General features: G+C 51.9%; 6 protein-coding genes across 6 annotated transcripts; 5 read left to right on the top strand and 1 right to left on the bottom strand.

The window, feature by feature from the left end:
* Nucleotides 1–2,263: 2,263 nt before the first annotated feature.
* PODANS_1_10760 (uncharacterized protein) lies at nt 2,264–3,910 on the top strand (the record flags this gene model as incomplete). The annotated part of the gene is made up of 1 exon (XM_001908703.1): nt 2,264–3,910. The coding sequence occupies one exon, from the start codon at nt 2,264–2,266 to the stop codon at nt 3,908–3,910; it is 1,647 nt and encodes a 548-aa protein (XP_001908738.1).
* A 651-nt stretch (nt 3,911–4,561) lies between these two features.
* PODANS_1_10770 (uncharacterized protein) lies at nt 4,562–5,813 on the bottom strand (the record flags this gene model as incomplete). Its single annotated transcript, XM_001908704.1, has 3 exons — nt 4,562–5,090; nt 5,148–5,470; nt 5,535–5,813. Coding segments are annotated over 3 exons (1,131 nt in total), but the record flags the coding sequence as incomplete, so codon positions are not given.
* A 2,761-nt stretch (nt 5,814–8,574) lies between these two features.
* Nucleotides 8,575–9,072, top strand: PODANS_1_10775 (uncharacterized protein; the record flags this gene model as incomplete). The annotated part of the gene is made up of 1 exon (XM_001908705.1): nt 8,575–9,072. One exon carries the CDS (start codon nt 8,575–8,577, stop codon nt 9,070–9,072), a length of 498 nt encoding a protein of 165 aa, XP_001908740.1.
* A 1,275-nt stretch (nt 9,073–10,347) lies between these two features.
* Nucleotides 10,348–12,017, top strand: PODANS_1_10780 (uncharacterized protein; the record flags this gene model as incomplete). Its single annotated transcript, XM_001908706.1, has 3 exons — nt 10,348–10,495; nt 10,559–10,581; nt 10,689–12,017. The coding sequence occupies 3 exons, from the start codon at nt 10,348–10,350 to the stop codon at nt 12,015–12,017; spliced, it is 1,500 nt and encodes a 499-aa protein (XP_001908741.1).
* A 1,535-nt stretch (nt 12,018–13,552) lies between these two features.
* On the top strand, nt 13,553–14,671 carry PODANS_1_10790 (uncharacterized protein; the record flags this gene model as incomplete). Its single annotated transcript, XM_001908707.1, has 2 exons — nt 13,553–13,895; nt 14,010–14,671. 2 exons carry the CDS (start codon nt 13,553–13,555, stop codon nt 14,669–14,671), a joined length of 1,005 nt encoding a protein of 334 aa, XP_001908742.1.
* Nucleotides 14,672–16,041: 1,370 nt separating this feature from the next.
* On the top strand, nt 16,042–17,347 carry PODANS_1_10800 (uncharacterized protein; the record flags this gene model as incomplete). Its single annotated transcript, XM_001908708.1, has 2 exons — nt 16,042–16,133; nt 16,204–17,347. The coding sequence occupies 2 exons, from the start codon at nt 16,042–16,044 to the stop codon at nt 17,345–17,347; spliced, it is 1,236 nt and encodes a 411-aa protein (XP_001908743.1).
* Nucleotides 17,348–19,585: the final 2,238 nt, after the last annotated feature.

A 19,585-nucleotide genomic window follows, 5' to 3' on the forward strand; every position in this document is an offset into this window, starting at 1 on the left:
CTCTTTGATTGAAAACGCGTGCGCGTGCCCGTCTGGACTGCTGGCTGGGAATGAGGTCGTCTCCGCGTTGGAAGACGACGGAATCTTGCTCCCTCGCGCGTCGAAGGAAGGAACACTCGACATGGTGGTGTTGTCGACAAAGTTAGCACATGGAGGTTGATAGAGGTACGATGGTCATGCCTTGTTTGTTTACACCGAGACACAGAACACATGTCCATACGATAGTACATATAGATGTTTGCCCTCTTAGCTTGAAGCTCTCTGCCAGACTACAACATCACAGGCACTGGACATTTGTGTGGGTTTGTTTTTTCTAATGCCAATCTTTCTATGCCGTGAGATGTGCAGAGACTATTGGATAATGTAAGATCTAAAGGGGGCTTGGAGATGCAAGAGAGCATCTTGTCCCAGGAAATATCTCCACAATCAGGGGTGCCGTAGACTTCAGAACAAGCGCAGACCGACTACGGGAAAGGCAGGCTGAGTTAAGAGACAGTAAATAAATAGAAGTGAGATAGACTAAGTACGGATGATTCATTAGTATAACGAAAGAAAAAGGTAGTGTACTACGTGAGCACACAGGTGAATGGTGATTTACACCTGATCTTTGCTCTTGCGCTAGAACACTCTTCTTATCATAAATCAAGTTTATAATCCGCGAGCACGCGGAAGGGATCAGAAGGCCAGCGCGTCTACGCGCGTATGAAATCCAAGCATGACCTATTCTTGCACCTGGACACCCTCTTTTTTGCAAACAATATTTATGATCTGTGATTACATGTTGGAGATGAAAACATTGAGCGCGTCTGGATCTTGGCTTGGATGATGCTGAGATAGTTTGTGAGCATGAAACCCTGAGGCAAATAATAATATGGTTCTGTTGGGAGTAGAAGTTTGAGTAGTGGCACATATATAGTTTTGGTGATGGTTCAGTAGTCTATCCATGGGTTCTTTGTGCCTCGACTAAGCTGGAGCATTGTCTTCATGCATACCCTGCGAATAGTTTTGTATTCTGTTTCCTATACCCATTGTCTAGACCCTTTGCGCCCCCCCCCCCCCCCAACCCTTCCCCCCATTGAAACTACATACTCGTGTTACACTGCAACAGACAGGCGTTGTTTTTTTCTTCGACCATCTCCAATATGACTTTGGGTGCCATATTGGACTGAACAACCCCAGCGTCATTATTCTCTTCAACATTTCATCTGAGCTTTGAATTTCATGAGACTACATAAACACGTCTATGGCTCAAGGGGTTGATTCTGAATTGTTCGAGTGAAATGGGCAAGCGTCGAGTGCGACGCGGAATTGTAAATAGTGCGTTCAGACTCAGAGGCCTACTTCGCCAAACGTCCCAGCTTTGCAAACCCTTTGTTTCTTTAGAGGATGAGATTCCGCACCCAGAAACTGATTCCTACCAAGCTCCAAGCTCCAAGCTCCAAGCTCTCAACTTGATAGCAGAGAATCAGTTTAGGACAAACCCATGTCGGGGTAGGTTGAGGCTGGGCATGATGATACTTAGATATTGATCAGTGCTTCATCACACAGTAGCATTCACAATAATATTATACAGCAGAACTTCTAATGAGTGAGTTAATCCTTCAAGATTTATTCCCCATTGATCCTCTCACCATTGCTTCATTGACACCGGCGATGTCCCATCCAGGGGCTCAGGGGCAAATGCCAAGACTGCGACCCAGGTTAGGGTTTCTTTCAATCGGGCACTGTACGGAAACGAAAAAAAGTGAAATTGGCACACAGGTCAAAGAGATCGAACCCGGGGAGAAGACAGGCTTCTTTGACCTTGGGTTGGATTCCAATCGTCCCTTCCCGTCTTTGATCCCAATAACATGGACTTGGGTCGGTTGAGAACAATGGCCGATTACCTAAGCACTGTCCATGCTGGATTTAGACACTGTTTCCACGGCACGCCCAGGCACTAACAGCACCGTCGGATCCTGTCAGCTCTAGCGGTGCTCGGCTTCGTTGGACGCCCCGGGCCCCGGGCTCGAGCTGGTATTATTCTGAACAACACATCCCTTGAACGGGACTGCTCAACACCATCACTCCCGATTCTTTGCCACATAATCGATCCATTGTCGAAATCTTCTCGAGTCGTAGCAATCACACCTCGGTTTTCTGGCACGATTAGCATGGAAAACGGGGAGCTGCGCGAGCCGCAACATCAGGGCCGTATGTAGCCAGCAACCGAGACATCAACGCCCCAAGACATCCCCAGATCCGACCTTCAGTTTACTTCATCATGCCCCCGCGCAGGTCGCACAAGAAGTCGCGGGCTGGCTGCCGTCGTTGCAAGGCGAGGAAGATCAAGGTGTGTATGCGCCTTTGGATTTTCTATTCGTCAGTTATTGCTAACACTCAATGCGACCAGTGCGATGAAGTCCACCCACGATGCGGCAACTGCGTAAAGCACGGCGTCGCTTGCGACTTTGAGCACCCCGAAGTCCTCGCCGACCTCCAAGCCGCCGCCGCAGCAGCAGCTCAAACCCCCTCCACCCCCGCGACGACTGTCAACTTCGGCTCCCCCATCGTCCCCTCCGCCGGCCACCTTTCCCTCGCATCCGCTCCGCTCGCCCGACCCCTCCCCCCACCTCCCATGTCCACCACCACCGCCCCGGGACATCGACTCCTCGAACTCAAACTCATGCACCACTACACAGTCATGACCTGCAAAACATTCACCTTCACCGCACCCGTAACAGAAGACATTTGGAAAATCACCGTCCCCAACCTCGCCTTCTCCGGCTCCCAACACCTAGCAGACTCCATCCTCGCCGTCGCCGCCCTCCACCTCCGAAGCATCAACCCCAACGACAAAGAAATCGTCCGCGCCTCCCACGCCTACATGGCCGCCTCGCTGGAAGAATACTCGGCCACCCTCAACCAAGGAATCAACCACACCAACGCCGAAGCCCTGTTTCTAACCGCAGCCCTCATAGCCTTCCAGTCCACCGCCACCCGCGTCTTCATGAAAGACGAAGGCCTAAGCATAAACTCCTCCTCCACCTCCTCCCTCTCCTCCGACCCATCAAAACGCCACCAGCAACCAGGCTGCTACGCCATCCCCTTCACCTGGTTCCACTCCTTCCAAGGCGTCAAAGCCATCACGGCCGCCTCCTGGCAGTATTTACGAGTTTCACCGGTGGTAACCCAGGTAATCAACTCCCAAGCCGCCCTCCAACTCGACTTCCGCACCGGCCCAGAGACGTTTTTTGGCCATTTGTTGGAAGGGCTAGAAGAGGAGCTGAGTAACCCCCCTTCTAGCTTTGACGCTCGGGTGCCGTTGACGTCGAGACCGTTGCCACCACCAAACAGCCCGGACCATATTTCTGCCACGAGACAAGCCTACCAGCATGCGGTGGCGGTGCTGAACTGGGCGCACAAGATCCCGCACAAGGGCGCGCCGTTGGCGTTCCCGGCTACGGTGTCCAAAAGATTCATTGAGCTACTTGAGGAACGGCGGCCTCGGGCACTGGCGATTTTGGCGTGTTTTTTTGCCTTGTTGAAGTCGCTTGATGGGGTTTGGTGGTTGCAGGGGATGGCGAGACGGGAAGTCCTGGGGGTTGTGTCGTTGTTTAACAGTGATTTTTTCGGGCCGGACGCGTATAGGAAGTGGTGGCCTCATTTGGAGTGGGCAATGAGGATCGCGCTTTTCGAGCCGGAGAGGGATGGGAATGGGCAACAGGGGGGGATGCCGATACCGCCAGAGGTTTGGGGGAGTGATTGGTTTGCCGAGGAGAGGGCGCTGGAGGAGCAGGGGAGGGAGCAGGGGGATTACTTTGGGCATATTGAGCTGTTGAGTCAGATGAGCAGTGCGGTGAATAGCATTCCGACTGTGCCGGAGTATGCTGCTATGATGGCTGGGGCTAGAGGGCAGGGGGGGAGGTGACAATCATGGTTTTAGGGGGAGGGGGGGTAGTGGGGGAAAAGAATATTTGCCGTGATGGTGGTTTGGGCTTACTGGAGGGAAGGATATTGACCTGATGGGTTTGAACCTGGGAGCTACTGGGAGGAAGGATATTGGGATATCAGTCGTATAAGTTTCAGCTGGTCAGGATTTTTGCCGTCGAGTGGAAAAGAGTCCGATACGGAGACAGAAGAAAGGGATCGACATAGCCACACTAAAGTTGGGCTCATCCCCCAAAGTTGATGTTTGGCGGGAAAGTTTTGGAAGTATGGAATACTTCCTGGAGGATGTACTATGTTGCAGAAAGAGGAGGAGGAGGATGAAGCCCAACAACGGGCCACTGCCTGGTCAAACAAACAGGCAACAGGTATTTGGAAACACAGAACATGGATTTGCAATGTAATTTCCCGCATGTAGAACAAAAGGTAGACAGCAACTTTCTTCGAAGATGGCTGTCGTCTAAGAATGAACCACACAAAAAAACATATAATCATTACGCCATTTAGCTCCCGTTCCTTGTGCTATAATATTTTGAAGTTGCCCCCCAAAAAACAGTCCCACATAACAACACAGCCCAAAAATGTAAACGCCCGCAAAAGGTATATGATGCTCAAAAGAATCACCGCAACAAACTTAGATATCGACCTTCTTCTTGCGCTTGGGCGCCTCCTCCACTACCGTCTCCGCCTCGTCAAGGACATCCCGTTCGCGCTTGAGACCTTTCATCTTTCTTGTCTGGAGCTGGCTGAGATCCAGCTTGCCCATGTGGATTCTGCCGAGCTTGTCACCCATGATGTCGGTGGAGATGTTCTTCTTGGTGCGCTCCTCGTTGGTCTTGGCCTTACGCATCGCCTCCTTGAGCATAGCCTCGTCGGGTTCTTGGATTCTACCGATGCGGAAGTCGATACGGGGACCATGTTCCTCCAGCTCGACGCGGGGAAGCTTTTGGCCGGAGCGCTTGGTCTGGATGGTGTAGACGCGGAGGCGGAGGACAGCCTTGGAGGATGGGTCGTCGGAGTTCTCGGCGGTGGTGGGCTCGTCAGCAGTGACAACGACAACGAAACGGAGACCCTCGACGTCAATCTTGTCGGATGTCTCGCCGCGGAAGAAGTCGATGAGCATGGACTTGGCCAAGGTGAAGCCATTCGGTACAGGAGATTCGCTAGAGAATAGGTTAGCATTCACGCAAAGTAGTTAGATGCCAAGAAGTGAAACATACAAGGCCGTCCCCGCAAAAACCATCAACGGCCTGGTTCCCACTGGCACCTTCTGGGTCTTGAACTGCGAAATGCTGCGGAACGACTCGCCATCGAGGCAGAGCTCAAGCATGTCGAGGATCTTGTAGTCAAAGGTGCGCGCAAAGGTGATGGTGTGTGGGCGCTTCTTGTTGGAGCTGCCAAACAACAAAAGACTACAGTCGTTTTTCTCAGAGAAGAAGGCGAGCGAGCTGGCGTCTTCGAAAGGATGGATCGCATTCTTCTTCTGGAAGCGCTTGGCATGGACTTGCCTGAGCGCATAGAGATCGCCTAGGGCATCTTGTGTCTGTTTTGGAACTCCTTCTTAGCATACATTCGTCTCAATTGCATCGTGGGTGGCATCGACATACGATTTGACTGCAGGAGGTACCCCTCAAAAAGAGGGCCTTCTTGGGGTTCTCGACGGCTTTCGGCGCCCGCTTCTCGAGGGCACGCTTCGAGCGAGCGGTTTTGGGCTTTCTAAATTTCAAAGTAATTAGCCATGTTATGCGACAGCTTCCCGAGTCGAATTGGAGGTGCTTACACTGTGCGAAGCATTTCGATGGCGATGTCGTCAAAAAGTTGATGATGGTGGTGCTAACTTGAATGGCTGCGAAATTATTTTGGCTAAGCTCAACTTTCTTATCAGCTTATCGCTACGCTCTTGCGCTTGGTGAATCTGGGTGGGGCCGGCGGAAATGTGGGGCCCAGGACTTTAACGTCAACTCCAAGCTTCACATCATGGCATATGAAGGGTACCAGCATCAATGGATGTTACAGCAATACGAGAAGTCGGCGCATTACTATCTTGGAGATTCCAGTCAAGTATATTCCAATATTAGTAACATGTACTATGAACGTATGAGCACAGGTTTGTTGTTGGTGTGGGGGATAATCCATATTCACCACACTAATGAGTTGACCAAACACCTCCCGCCACCATGTTTTGGGAGTTTTGGTAGAAGTCCTCAATGCCCAATCTCAAGTTCTGCTTAATACCTGGGACTTTGTGATGAGCTGACCACTGGGCCGGCGTATTGGTTTTGAGTGCTCTGTCATCAAGAGAGCCACAGGCATCGTGACTGCGGTGGATGAGATGTTGTTGGTTACGAGGTACCGGGAAGCACTTGCTACTGAATGGAAACCTTGAGGTCCATCCTGCGGCAACCATGCCGATGGGTCTGGTCCCGGAAATAGTGCACCAGTTCGTCTGATGTGATCGTATCTCATCCCAGTCATTGTGGGCTCTTGGGTAGCGTTTGTGATATATTGAGTTCTACGAGACCCTTTTTTTTTTCTGTTGTCATATTCTTGGTTCTAAGTTGTGGCCGGAATTTAAAGCTCGTTGTGCAGAAGTCGGTAAGAGGATAGAGTAGAAAATAGGCGAGAAGTCAACTTGGATGGCGCAATATGATCTTTCGAGTATTTACCTAAATATGTGATGATTGTAAATATTTATACAAACACAAAGAAGATAGATTGACACTTGAAATAATTTGGCCCGTCTTGAAAACATGCTGCTCCATCTGTTTGTATGCCTTGACTGTTGATTTGGGCCGAGAGTATCCTCGGGTACCGCACCCGGGTTTTCAACATTGATATTTTTGGGTGCCGAACAATGCCTCTTGCCAAAATTTGCCTGCGTATTGCAAATGATTTTTCATGCCGAGGTGTCGCCAGCTGTTGCCCCATCGCACGGTGTTCTTCTGTCCATCTCTGTGGCCTTCGCTGGGCTGACACGAGCGCGGCGGGCGAGCCTGCCCAGCAGCATCAGGATGTCTTGCGCTCTCCAGGCAGCGCAACAAGGTTTCTGTGTCTGGAAAAGTAACATTTGGCAGAGCTACTTCTGGTGATTCTAGCCATATATATTATAGCGTGGGAAACGTCGTGGGTATCGAGATAATGCGGTGTAGAGACGTCCGGTCCCTCCAAACTGGTGTTCTTGCTAGTCTTTGTCCCTTTTCCGCCCGCGGATTCCGCGCAAATCGAGGCCAACGGTTACGCCAAAATTACCGTTGGATTCCTTTCCTTCCGCGCTATCGTTTGATGCAAGATATATGATGGTAGCTGCCATTGCTGTTAAGCAATTCGACGAACAAGACAGCATTCTCGTCTGCTGTCCTCGCAGCCTCCACTGGGGCGTGGGCTCTCATCCTCATCACATGCTAACCACCCCCCCCACCCCTCCCCACCCAATACTCGGATCTTTTAGCACAACACCGAAATACTTTGCGATATTGAGCATTTCAACCAAAACAGACAGCCCGCAACACCTATAATTCCTCTCAGAACTTGATTCCCAGAATCCTCAACTCTCGCTCTATCCAGCCATGTTTTCCATTTCACCATAACCCCATCCCATCCCCATCTCCTCCCCGTCCCCCTTCCCCTCCCCTCCCAGAGAAACCCGCGCTGAGAAAGAAAGTAGATCTTTTGGGGCTGTTGAAGGTGACGCGGCACCGGGAACGAGTCGGGCGGGAACGACGCGATCGCGAGTGTCGAGTAATCCCGAAGTACCGTCCAAAACTCAAGACGATCAGGGAGGTGCGTTGGGAGGAGTGATTTTGAGTCATGTCTTTCTCTTGTTGGTGGTTTCGGTTGGGTGTCTGTCGTTTGTTGTGGTGGTTTTGGTAGGTGTCTGTCTTTTGTTGGTGGTATTGGCGATGGAGAAGGAGGCGGCTTTCGTTTTTGAGATGGTTGTTTGGATTGTTTTCTGACTTGGTTGGCATTCGGTTTTGTTTGGTGGGTTTCTTGGTTGTTTTGCTCTTGTAATTAGCGCTGGCTCTCAGCGTTTGGCTTTCTTGTTTTCTGTTGGCGTTTTTCTGTTTGTATCTAGATACCTCTCGGCGTTGCTTTTTTTGGCTTTCTCATGGTGGAAGTCCACCCAGTGTCCCCCCAGCACGAGCGACGAAGCCGGACTCTGCACCTCCTCGTGGTGTCGCTTGGTAACCGGTTGCAAGCGTAGCAGGGCCAATACAGAGACGCATCTGTAGTTGGTGGTAATAAAATCTGCTGTCCATGAGTTGTTCTAGGATTGACATGGTGTTTTGTGTGGTTGTCGTGCTTCTGTCGTGTTGTCTGATCCAACATCTACCGACTAAGCCCTCCGCTTGGTGTCCTTCCATCATCGTCGGTCATCGCAGTCAACCAGCATTTTTCCTCCTGTAAAAGATTCAACCACGCGTGTGTTGTTAAAATTGGCGTAATAAGGTTTCGCTGTTGAAGATGCTGCCTGTCTTTTTGCTGTCGGTTTGGCGGAGGCTGATTTTGACTCACCGTGGCTGCCCATTAAAGTCAAAGTAAGTTCACCTTGGCCTTTTGACCTGAATCTACCCATTACAAGACTCTCCCAACCAATCCTTGGTAGCACATTCACCACGCATTATCACCAAGCCGACCCCAAAACCCACAATGGCAACCACGCCAAGACCCCTCTTCGTTTACGGCACCTTGTGTGCTCCAGAGCTGCTTGCCATGCTCCTCCGGGAATCAGACGAGACCGCCCCCGACGTCGACAAAATACACCCCATGCTGCAACCTGCAACCGTCAAGGGATATGAGCGGCGTTCGTTATACTTCGGCAGTGGTTACGCCCAGCAGCCTGCGGTAATTGCCTCCAAAGACCCAAATGCCTCGATCCAGGGCTGCCTCCTCACACTAGCGACCACGTCTCAACGTCGGAAACTCGACAACTTCGAAGGTGAAGGAGAGGCATACAAGTGCGTTCCCGTCCAGGTTCACATCGCTACCGATCAGTCAGTAGCGGCAGACATGTACCTCTGGAATGGCCCGATGGAGAAGATATCTCCTGATCCTTGGGACTTTACCGCCTTTGTCAAAAATGGGCTGCAGGACTTCTTCCTCAATGTTTTTGAAGGAATGGAATTTGGTGGTGAAGAGGACCAGTAAACTTGCACAAGAAAATATGGACCACAGCTTGGTCGAAGCAAACACATATAAAATGTAAGTTCCCCTATGTCACCTGCAAGTGAGCTATTTCGTGATGCTGACAGGTTGACTAGAGCGCTTATGTTCTCAAAAAGGAAAACAGAAAACAATCTTGGCAGATGTCGTTGGATTCAGGGGCTCGCTCAAATATTCTTCCGCTGCGAGATATGAAGATGGTGTGGGGAGTGGCGTGGGGGCGACCCGATCTTGGTGTTCTTGGCACGGTCCCCCCTGAGGTTCCATTTTCAACCGCAGACCTTGGACGACGCAATCAGCTTCCCCATAAAATGCTTATCTGACGACTGTTCCAGCCGCAGGCTCGCAGCCCGCGGAGATGGGAAGAGGGTGTGCTTTCACTGCCGCGCGCGAGCTCCGAGAGGTTGCTTTGGACCCGGAACACCCTTATCTTCGTCCCCGTCGAGAGCTGCAGGAGCAGAGATAACCCACACAACCCGGTCGCTCCAATCACATCTTTACAATTGCAATCGTCAAAGCAGTGAGCAGCGTCGGTTCAAGCCTCATGAAGTCATATCCAATGTGGGCGTCTGTGAGGTTCTTGGCTTTGTATGATAAGGACGGCAATGGTGTTGAGGTTGTTGGTCCCTCGGGAGGGAGGATTTTGGGTGAGGTTTCGGAACACAACTGCAAGAAAAACTCAAACTCGAAAAAATCCAAGGAAGAACGGAGAAACAGGAGATGTCATACTGGTTTGTCGACAGTATTCCCGGTGAAGAATAACCCAGACTCCACAAAAGCTTGTATAGCGGGAACTGTTGAGATATATGGGGATCAGATTACCACCGTAGGGACGGTACTTGCATCTCCGGATTCGAGGCTGGCTTTTCTTGACATGCATATCCGGCCACTCAGAGGGCCCGTCGGACCTCTTATCAAGATCTGCGGTGTGGCGCGGCTCCTGTTTGGGGGTTTTCCAAGTTCTAGATCTGGGGAATGCACACCTACCCGTGGTTTTCAGCGTGCTGAAGGTGCCAAACATGCGTTTCCGGATCGAGTCCGTGGAAACGTCATTGTGTTTGTCGGTAGTGATATGAGTGCGATATGAGAGAATTCGGGAGTGAGCCAAGAGTCGTGATTGTGTGTGTATGGAAGTTGTATATCCGTCAAGTTTGTGAGGGACGCTCACAGGTATAAGACCAGACCTTGGCCTGGCTCATTCAGACTAGTTCCTGGCTAGAGAGCATCAGTTCATCTACAGCAAAAGGGCTAGCTTGAAACATGGGCCTCAAACTCGCTCACCTTTACGCTGCCCCTGAGGTTAACCCCGTTAACCGAAAGGCGCGGGCGATACCTTTCTTTAACCCTGTCAATGTTTACGGCCGGGTGTTCTTCTTCTCGTGGTTCGGTTTCATGATCGCGTTCTGGGGTAAGTTTCTGTCATTCTGCTACTACCTACCTGGCAATTCTGTACTAACTTTCTGTGCTTTAGCTTGGTCTACATTCCCACCATTGGTATGATGACACCTTCTCATAGCATCAATGAGGTGTAGGAGTCTAACAGATGCCGTCTATAGCTCACACATACTATCAAATATGACCTCAACCTCTCACCGGCTGAGGTAGCCAACAGCAACATTGTGTCTCTTCTAGCCACCCTCCTCGTCAGGGTCATCGCCGGCCCATTATGCGATCAATTCGGTCCCCGCAAAGTCTTTGGCGGCCTTCTCCTCATCGGCGCCATTCCCCTCGGCTTGGCCCCTCTAGTGCAAAACATCAACGGGCTCTACGTCTCCCGCTTCTTCATCGGCATTCTCGGCGGCTCTTTTGTCCCCTGCCAAGTCTGGTCAACCGGCTTTTTCGACAAGAACGTCGTCGGCACGGCCAACGCCCTGACCGGCGGCTTCGGCAACGCGGGAGGCGGCATCACCTACTTCATCATGCCCGCCGTCTACGACGCCTTTGTCGCCAGCGGCCGCTCCCCGGGGCAATCCTGGCGGCTGACGTTCATCATCCCTCTTGTCATGGTCATCGCAACGGGGACTGCCCTCCTTCTCCTCTGCCCCGACACCCCCACCGGCAAGTGGGCCGACCGTCACCTCCAAGCAAAGGAGAACCTTCACGCCCACGGCATCGATGAGACGATCGTCGACATCCCCGGCGCCATCACCGACCGGTTGCCTTCCACCCCACCAGAGAGCAACCACGAGAAGGTTGACCTGAAGATTGAACGGAAGACTTCAGCCGCATTTGACCACGAGGCGCAGCTTTCAAAGACGGAGATGATCCAGACTGCCCAGGGGGAGATTGTCCAGAAGCCGACACTGAAGGAGGCCCTCCAGGTCGCGCGCTCCCCGCAGACGATTTTTCACATCTTGACGTACTCGTGCTCTTTTGGGTCGGAGCTGGCGATCAATGCCATCCTGGCGTCTTATTACGTCAAGAATTTTCCTTCGCTCGGGCAGACGGCTGCGTCGAACTATGCTGCCATTTTTGGGTTTCTCAATTTTGTTACGCGCCCTCTTGGGGGTATTGTGTCTGATATTTTGTACAATTATTTTGGACGCTCGCTGTGGTTGAAAAAGATGTGGATCGTGGTTTGTGGTGCTGTCACTGGGGTGTTGTTGATCGTGATTGGGGTTTTGGACCCGAGGGATCAGGGGGTGATGTTTGGATTGGTCGCGGTGATGGCGGTTTTTTTGGAGGCGGGGAATGGTGCGAATTTCAGCTTGGTGCCGCACGTGCATCCGTTTGCGAATGGGATTTTGTCGGGGTTGACGGGGGCGGGTGGGAACTTGGGCGGGGTGGTGTTTGCGGTTGTGTTTAGGTTTATGGATGGGGGGAAGGGGTATGCGAGGGGGTTTTGGGTGATTGGGGTTGTTAATCTTGGGATCGCTTTGGGGGTGAGTTGGATTAGGCCGCTGCCGAGGGGGCAGGTTGGGGGGCATTAGATGGGAAGATGGGTCGTGAATTGGTTTACGGATGGGGACTCTCTTTTAGCGTGGTGTTTTGGTGTTCTGGGTTGGGTAAACAAACATGGCGGGTTACGGGGCTGGGATCTGGAATTAAAAGACCATATCGAGTTTACATTGCTCTTTACGAACGATATCAATGTGTTGTGGCACCATTTGCCAAAGACTCCATTGCAACGCGATGAACATCAGAGCATGAATGACGTTCAGCTGTGTCTTGATCAAACCTGGTCGAGAGCTACGAAGTGCAACTGATTCTGAAGATGACTTACACTGACTGTCTGTTCCAGGCCCTGTCCCGGACACACAGATCTTGGCAGGTAGGTAGGTATCTATCCTTGGAACAACACATCCGTCAAACACTCGGAACTTGTGGTCGAACAACCAACCCCAGGAACAACAGTCACCGCCAGACAACTGACAACCAACCAACCGCCAGTCCTCCGCCAAGTTTACCGGTGTGTTGCCCCCCCCCCCCCCCCCAGCATCTCACGATATTACCCCAACCGGGGCGGTGTCGGATATCGCACCCGGCGGTCACTTGCACGAAACAACCTTCCGTACTCTCCTCAACCGGCGGCAACCATCGGAAGAAAACACCCACCCCTTATTTGACCCTTCCACACCGAAAATCTGCACAACAAACTCCCTTGGCAACATGCGTAGGTGGTCACGATGTTACATATACGCACAGTCTTTGTCCTTTTTGACACACAACCTCGCCCCTTTACATAACCAACCCGAACCCTAACTCTCCGACCGGCCCGGCTATCGGCACCGACAGCCGCTCCGGCTTCGAAGGCCCACTACCTCCCGAGAACCGCCCCACTTTTGCCGTGCCGGGAATGAAAGTTGTGGGGAACGGACTGGTCCGTAGCGCAAATGTGTGATACGTCACGCTAAGGCAGACCCGCAACCATCGAGTTCGAGTCAAGGAAGGAACCGAGCGGTCGGGAAATGCCATGACGGAATTGGGATGGGATTTTTTGGGTGGTCACATGTGGCGGTTTACGCTTGGGGGGAAAGGGGGGGGGAAGTCGGGGGTTAGTCGGAGGTTTGAGTCGGGGGTTTCATCACACAGGATAGCACATATTGTATCGTTAGACGGTAAGATAGTCGAGAGCTATCGCAAGTGAAGTGAAGGTCGGTTGGAAAAAGTCTGGAACACCCCTTGGAAGAGATAGGGAAAGAGACGAACCGGATCGGTTGTCGGCGGTGGAGTTTTGCGGAACGGCACATGGCGGACTACACTATGGAGAGGGGACCCGCACCGATGGAAAAGTGTAACCCTTCCCGAAGCAGCGGCGGGTGGAAAATTCAGGGAAGGAGTCACTGGTTCTTTTCTTCTCCAGATCGGGGGGATCGGTGGACGGGTTGGGGGATGTAGATAAGTAGAAGGGGATCTCCTGTTTTGTTCATCTTTGTGAGATACAGACCTCGAGACCAGGGAATCTTGAACATACCATTGAAGACATCTCGATCTTGCATGAAGGAGTAAAATTGGATGTTATACAATGACAACAATGCCTTGCTCTTTACCTTGCGTACCGCATATTGTTGGGCCGGATAGAGGGTCGAATAACGAGATTATGGAAGCTCAGGATCATCAACCCCCACCGCCATCACGACCTACAGAGACGATGATGGATCCTCAAAGACAACAAGAACCTATCTCGTCTTCATCCTCCACCACCGAGGCCGAAGTCGAAACACCCACCAACAACCCCCCACCACCACCATCACCAAAAACCCTCCTCACGGCTTCCAAAATATGGAACTATCTCAACCAAGACATCAAACCCACCACCTTTGCCGAGATCCAACTTACGCTTTTAACATTCTGCATCGGTTTACAAGGTTAGTTTTCCCTGGTCTTCGCTAGGTCACCTTGCCCACATCATATATCTCCCCTTACCCATCCCCCTCACCTATCCTCCTCCCACCCCCTTGCTAACTCTGTTTCCCTACTAGACGCAGTCTCCTTCCCCGACTTCCACTGCTTCGCCTCCAACCAAACAGGCAACACCGTCTTCCTCGTCCTAGCCATCATCCTCCCCGAGATGGACGGCGAAATGTTTGTCACCTCCAACATCGCCGTCGCCCTGGGCTTCTTCCTCGCGGCCGCCTATCTCACCGGCCAGCTTGGGCACATCATCGGCCCCCGCCGCCGCTTGTACATCATAATCTGCAACCTCATCCAGACCTGCCTCGTCTTTGCGACTGCTGTCCTGCAGTACAAGAAGGGGGTCGAGCCCCAGGGTACACGAACCCTCCTGGCGATTGGGTTTCTTGCCACTGCTGCGGGATCGCAGGTTGTGGTGAGTAGGAGTTTGAAGATGACCGAGATTAGCACGGCGATGGCGACGGCGGCGTGGTTGGATTTGGTGATTGATCCTGATTTGATGAGGGTGAAAAATAGGGGGAGGAATAGGAGGTTGATGTTTTTGGGGAGTTTGATTTTGGGGACGTTGGTGGGGGCGGTGATTTTCAAGAGGGTGGGGAGTGCGGTTGCGTTGTTTGTTAGTGCTGGGGGGAAAGGGGTGGTGACGGGGATGTGGTTTGGTGTTGAGGGGGAGGAAAGTAGGAAGAGGGAGGGGCGGGAAGAGAAGGGGGAGATGGGGGTGATGGTTTAAGGGGAAGGGGGAAGTGATGATGATGATGATGGCATTAGCGTGGAGTTTTGGGATCTGGGATACCTGGGTTTTTGCTTTAGATGACTAGAAGACAAAAGCTGGGTTTAGATATGATGTATGAGGAGAAATTTAGAGTACCCTAGAATGTGTTGTGATGGTCAGCTTCCAAACCTTTAATCCTGTTTTCTATTGCCGCGCTTCCCATAATGGCAAGATAGTGTACCTAAGAATCTTTGCGTCCGATGAGCTAGAGCCCTATGAGCAGGAGTTAAACGTCTCTTTCCCCATATGCATTAGCTCGCAGAATCTGAAGTGCGCCGATGTGACGAAACGGGAAGACGGCATGCCTCCACAAGTACACAAGTACTATCAAAAGTCTCGGGCCGCGACCTCGGATCAGCAGGAATGCGATACGTAAAGCTCGGGAGGATTAGCCAATCTCGGGACATTCTTGCAATGAAGAGGTTGGCGAGAGGAGCGGTGGCACAATAGCTTTGATGTAGTCGCAGACAAGACCCTATTTCTTTCATCATGTGGTCAGCCACCTAGCTCATGTCTATACAATGGTCTTGTCGATTGGTAACTGTTGAAGTTGTACTTTGGTGACTGGTGGTGTGGCAAGAGGTTTGAGCGGCAAGGTCGGTCAGGCACATAGTAACTGCGCCTTTGTGGTCTTTAGACTTTCGGTGTGTATCTAGATGATAAGTCTAAGACCTGATTAGCAAGCAATTTGGAATAATATAGGGAATTCTGGAAGAGATGGCAGAGTCGCAGTGTGAATGATAAGCAAGAGATTATGCAGTTACTTGCATAAGAGTGGCCCGTGCGCTCTTCAGTCAGTAAAAGATTGCCCCTCCATCCCCAGGTTTTCGGGTGCAGTGGCATCATCATCCGATCCGACCAGAAGCGCGGTAGAAGACGGCTTGCTGCGGTGCGGACCCTTTGGTTTCCGCCATGAAAGGCAGGGAGATATCCACGTCCTCCATAAGCGTCACTCAATGGCGCGATTTCACGTGGTCAGCCCTTTGTTTAGCCTGTCTTTGCGTCTTCTCGACTATTTCTTTCAAGGAAGCTCGAAGGAACCACTCCTTCGAGATCTGCCAAGATCTCCACTGTCTTGGCTTGGCAACAGGAGGGGCACCTCTTTTTCGCTGATTTCAAAGCGAGCCCTCCAACAAGCATCAGCTGGAGCAAGGTGTGCCAGGTCGGCTCAGTTTCGGAATCCCACAGTGTTTTTTATTTTAAGCCCGCAGGGTCGATGTCGCGATTTTTATAAAAATCACCCAACGCCTCTACTATTAAACGTGCCCCCACGCTTCCCCTACATCACCACCAGAGGCTCACACTCCCCAACCAACAAAACGTACAGGATGACTATCACGACACCACCAAGGGCCTCTTCCCCCTCGTCGGGCTTTGGCACCAGAGCCGTCCACGCCGGCTCTGAGCACGATCCCAGCACGTATGTGTCCCCCCCCTTCTTCTTCTTCTTCTTCTCCTCCCCAATCCTCCAACTAATAGTGTGCTCACAGCGGTGCCGTGATCCCCGCCATCTCCCTCTCGACGACCTTTGCGCAAACGGCCGTCGGCCAACCGGTTGGCGAGTATGAGTACTCTAGGTCCTCCAACCCTAATCGCAAAAACTTTGAGGACATGGTGGCGGCCCTCGAGAACGCCAAGCACGCCCTCGCCTTCTCTTCCGGTAGCGCCACCACTGCCGTGATCCTCCAGTCGCTTGCCTCTGGCTCGCACGTCATCTCTGTCTCCGACGTCTATGGCGGCACCCACCGTTACTTCACCCAGGTCGCCAAGGCCCACGGTGTGAAGGTCACCTTCACCCCCGAGATCGAGGTTGACATCCGCGAGCACATCACCCCTGCCACCAAGCTGGTATGGATCGAGACTCCCAGCAACCCTACCCTCCGTCTCGTCGACATCCGCGCCGTCGCGACTGCTGCCCACGAGCACGGCATCATGGTTGTTGTCGACAACACCTTCCTGAGCCCTTACATCCAGAACCCTCTTGATCACGGCGCCGATATTGTGGTGCACAGTGTCACCAAGTACATCAACGGCCACAGCGACGTCGTCATGGGTGTCGCCGCCTTCAACAGCGAGGAGCTCTTCAAGAGGCTCTCGTTCCTGCAGAACGCCATCGGCGCCATCCCCTCGGCGTTTGACGCGTGGCTTGCCCACCGTGGAGCTAAGACTCTGCACCTGCGTGCCCGCGAGGCCACGACCAATGCGACGGCTGTCGGCCACGCCCTGGAGGCCAGCCCCCACGTCATCGCGGTCAACTACCCCGGTCTCGACTCTCACCCGCATCGCGCCATCGCCAAGAAGCAGCACCGCAACGGCATGGGTGGCGGCATGCTGTCATTCCGCATCCGTGGGGGTCACGCCGCGGCCGAGCGTTTCTGCCAGCTGACCAGAATCTTTACACTTGCCGAGTCCCTAGGCGGTGTCGAAAGCTTGTGCGAGGTGCCAAGCAGCATGACCCACGCTGGTATTCCTAAGGAGCAGCGTGAGGCTGTTGGTGTCTTTGACGACCTTGTCCGTCTCAGCTGCGGTGTTGAGGATGCCGAGGACCTCAAGAACGATGTTCTCCAGGCTCTTGAGCGTGCTGTTGCCGAGACTTCCAACGGCAACGGTACCAATGGTGTCAACGGTCACTAAACAGGAATAAAAAGTAAAAGATAGAAAAGTGGGAAAATTGAAAAACGAGCGGAAAGGGGGACACGGGATATGGCTTCGGGGGACATAGAGGGGCATAGGCGTATTTCGGATAGGAGTTTGGCTTTGGGGCATTAGCATTTCACGATAGACATTAGCGCTTTCTTGGTATTGCTTGCTATCTTGATTTTTTCAAGGCAAATTCTTTTTCAATATCAAAGCTGTGATGGGGCTGCGGCTTCTGGCGTTGTTGGGCACTTTTGTTGGGTATACATGATGTGATGGGGTTATATGGACAATGTTCATTGTTCTGATAAGCAGGTCTTCATGTGGTTCATATTGGCGGTAGTTTGAGGACGGACTGCGTCGTTTCTTTCTATCTCTTGCTATAATCGGTGGGTTCTTGGAAGGTTTTTTTTTTTTTTTTTTTTTTTTTTTTTTTTTTTTTGCGAATAACAAATACTACTCTGAGGTTATGGTTTAAGGCTATCAGCAGACACTCAAGGTGGTTTTTAAGTAATGTGTGTTATGTATTTGTTTCACACACTCCAGAGCTGCCATGTCTCACTTTGGTTGTACGAAGTATTTCCTAAGCCGAGCTTACTATCATGCCATACCGAGGAATAGCATCTCTGTGTACTAACACCAAACTGTGTAGATGTTGTTGCTTCAAGACTTTTAATAAGAGTTATTATTATGCTTTCAGCTCAGAATTGGATTGCCAGTGGGGAAATATGATAAGAACAGTTCGAGTGCCTATATCTATCCTAACAGTTTTGTAGCACAAGCTGCCAGCGTGAGGGTTCTTTGTTTCGGTGAGTACTTGGTGTTATGAGGGTACCTAGTTAGTTGTTTAATCAAAATCTCAAAGGATATCGCGATGCGGAACGCAACGGGTCGATGTATTTCTTCGACTCTCGAAGTGCAGGTCCGGTGTGGCTGTGCCTGTATAAGGTAAGGTAGACTCTATTGTGGTCCAGTCAGTATTGCTGAAGTCGAATTCTGGGCCAGGGGGTTTATGGTAAAGGCAACCACAGCAGCTTTTTGAAGTCTGACTGGAGCTTTCGACTTTAAGTCTTGATGATGGATGTCAAAAGTCGCATTATTCAGGCAGGGGAATCAACTGCTCATGACCAAGGTCTTGAGGGTAAGAGCAAAATTGCAAAAAGGATATGGAAGTAAGCAGGGCTGGAAGAAAAGCAAAAATCTCACCGGCCAAACCCACCCAGACCGGTGTCTGGGAGAGGTGGCCGGCTACAAAAACCCCGGTGGTTTTACTTCGGATCGAACTCGGGAGCTATCGGTTGCAAACTCCCCCGGTGGGGGGCGGTAACAGCAGCTCCCTCCACCTTGACCATTTGTTCTGACCACGGAGTGGCACTCTGGTCAAGATATCAGGGCTGCTGTTGGAAGGTAGGTGAGGAAGGTGGTATATACACGGTGGTTGTGGTCGTAGGGAAGGATGCGATTCGGTTCCAGTCCCAACCATGTAAGTACAGTAATTGCGGCTTGCCTGTCGACTTCTCGTTGCCATTTGTTAGTCTCATCATTTGACATTATTATTATTAACTATACGACTTGCCCTACAGCTCGACCTCATCTTACTGACCAACCCATTTCATTGAACACACATCAACTATCCATCATATTTTCATCCAGGGTTTGCCCCCTGGACCATTTCAATCCCCTCCAACACATTACCCATCCACCTTCCTACTTCACCACCCTTCATCACTCATCCACCACCGCCTCCTCCACAAAAACCATCCTCCCCCTCTTCAACTCCTCCTCCCCCTTCCCATCATCCACCATCTCCCCAACAGGCAAGCTAACCGCATCATCCAACCTCACAACTCCATACCTCCGCCCTCCTCCTCCTCCTCCTCCACCACTGTGAGCATCCCTATTACCACCACCCTTATTCTTCCTAACAGCATTTCCAGAAACTGGCCCCAGCGGCCTCGTCACAGCCACCCCCTGCCCCCTCGCCTTCCCCATCATTTCGAGAAGCCCCATCCCCGCCATCCCGTTCCTTTTGTCGTGATGATGGTCATGAACAACCCGGCCGGGTAAAGGCGTGTACGTATCCCGGGAGTGGTGCCTCTGGGGATGTGTACGATGGGGGGGTTTGTTGTAAGTAGTGTAATCCCCGACGCCGTCGTGTGGGTTGCCGTCCAGGAGATTATGCAGATGACCAAGAGAAGATAAAAAGCCGGGAGGGAGAAGGGGTTTCCTCTCCGG

The sequence above is a fragment of the Podospora anserina genome, chromosome 1 (assembly GCF_000226545.1).
Source record: "Podospora anserina S mat+ genomic DNA chromosome 1, supercontig 2".
NCBI classification, from domain to species: domain Eukaryota; kingdom Fungi; phylum Ascomycota; class Sordariomycetes; order Sordariales; family Podosporaceae; genus Podospora; species Podospora anserina.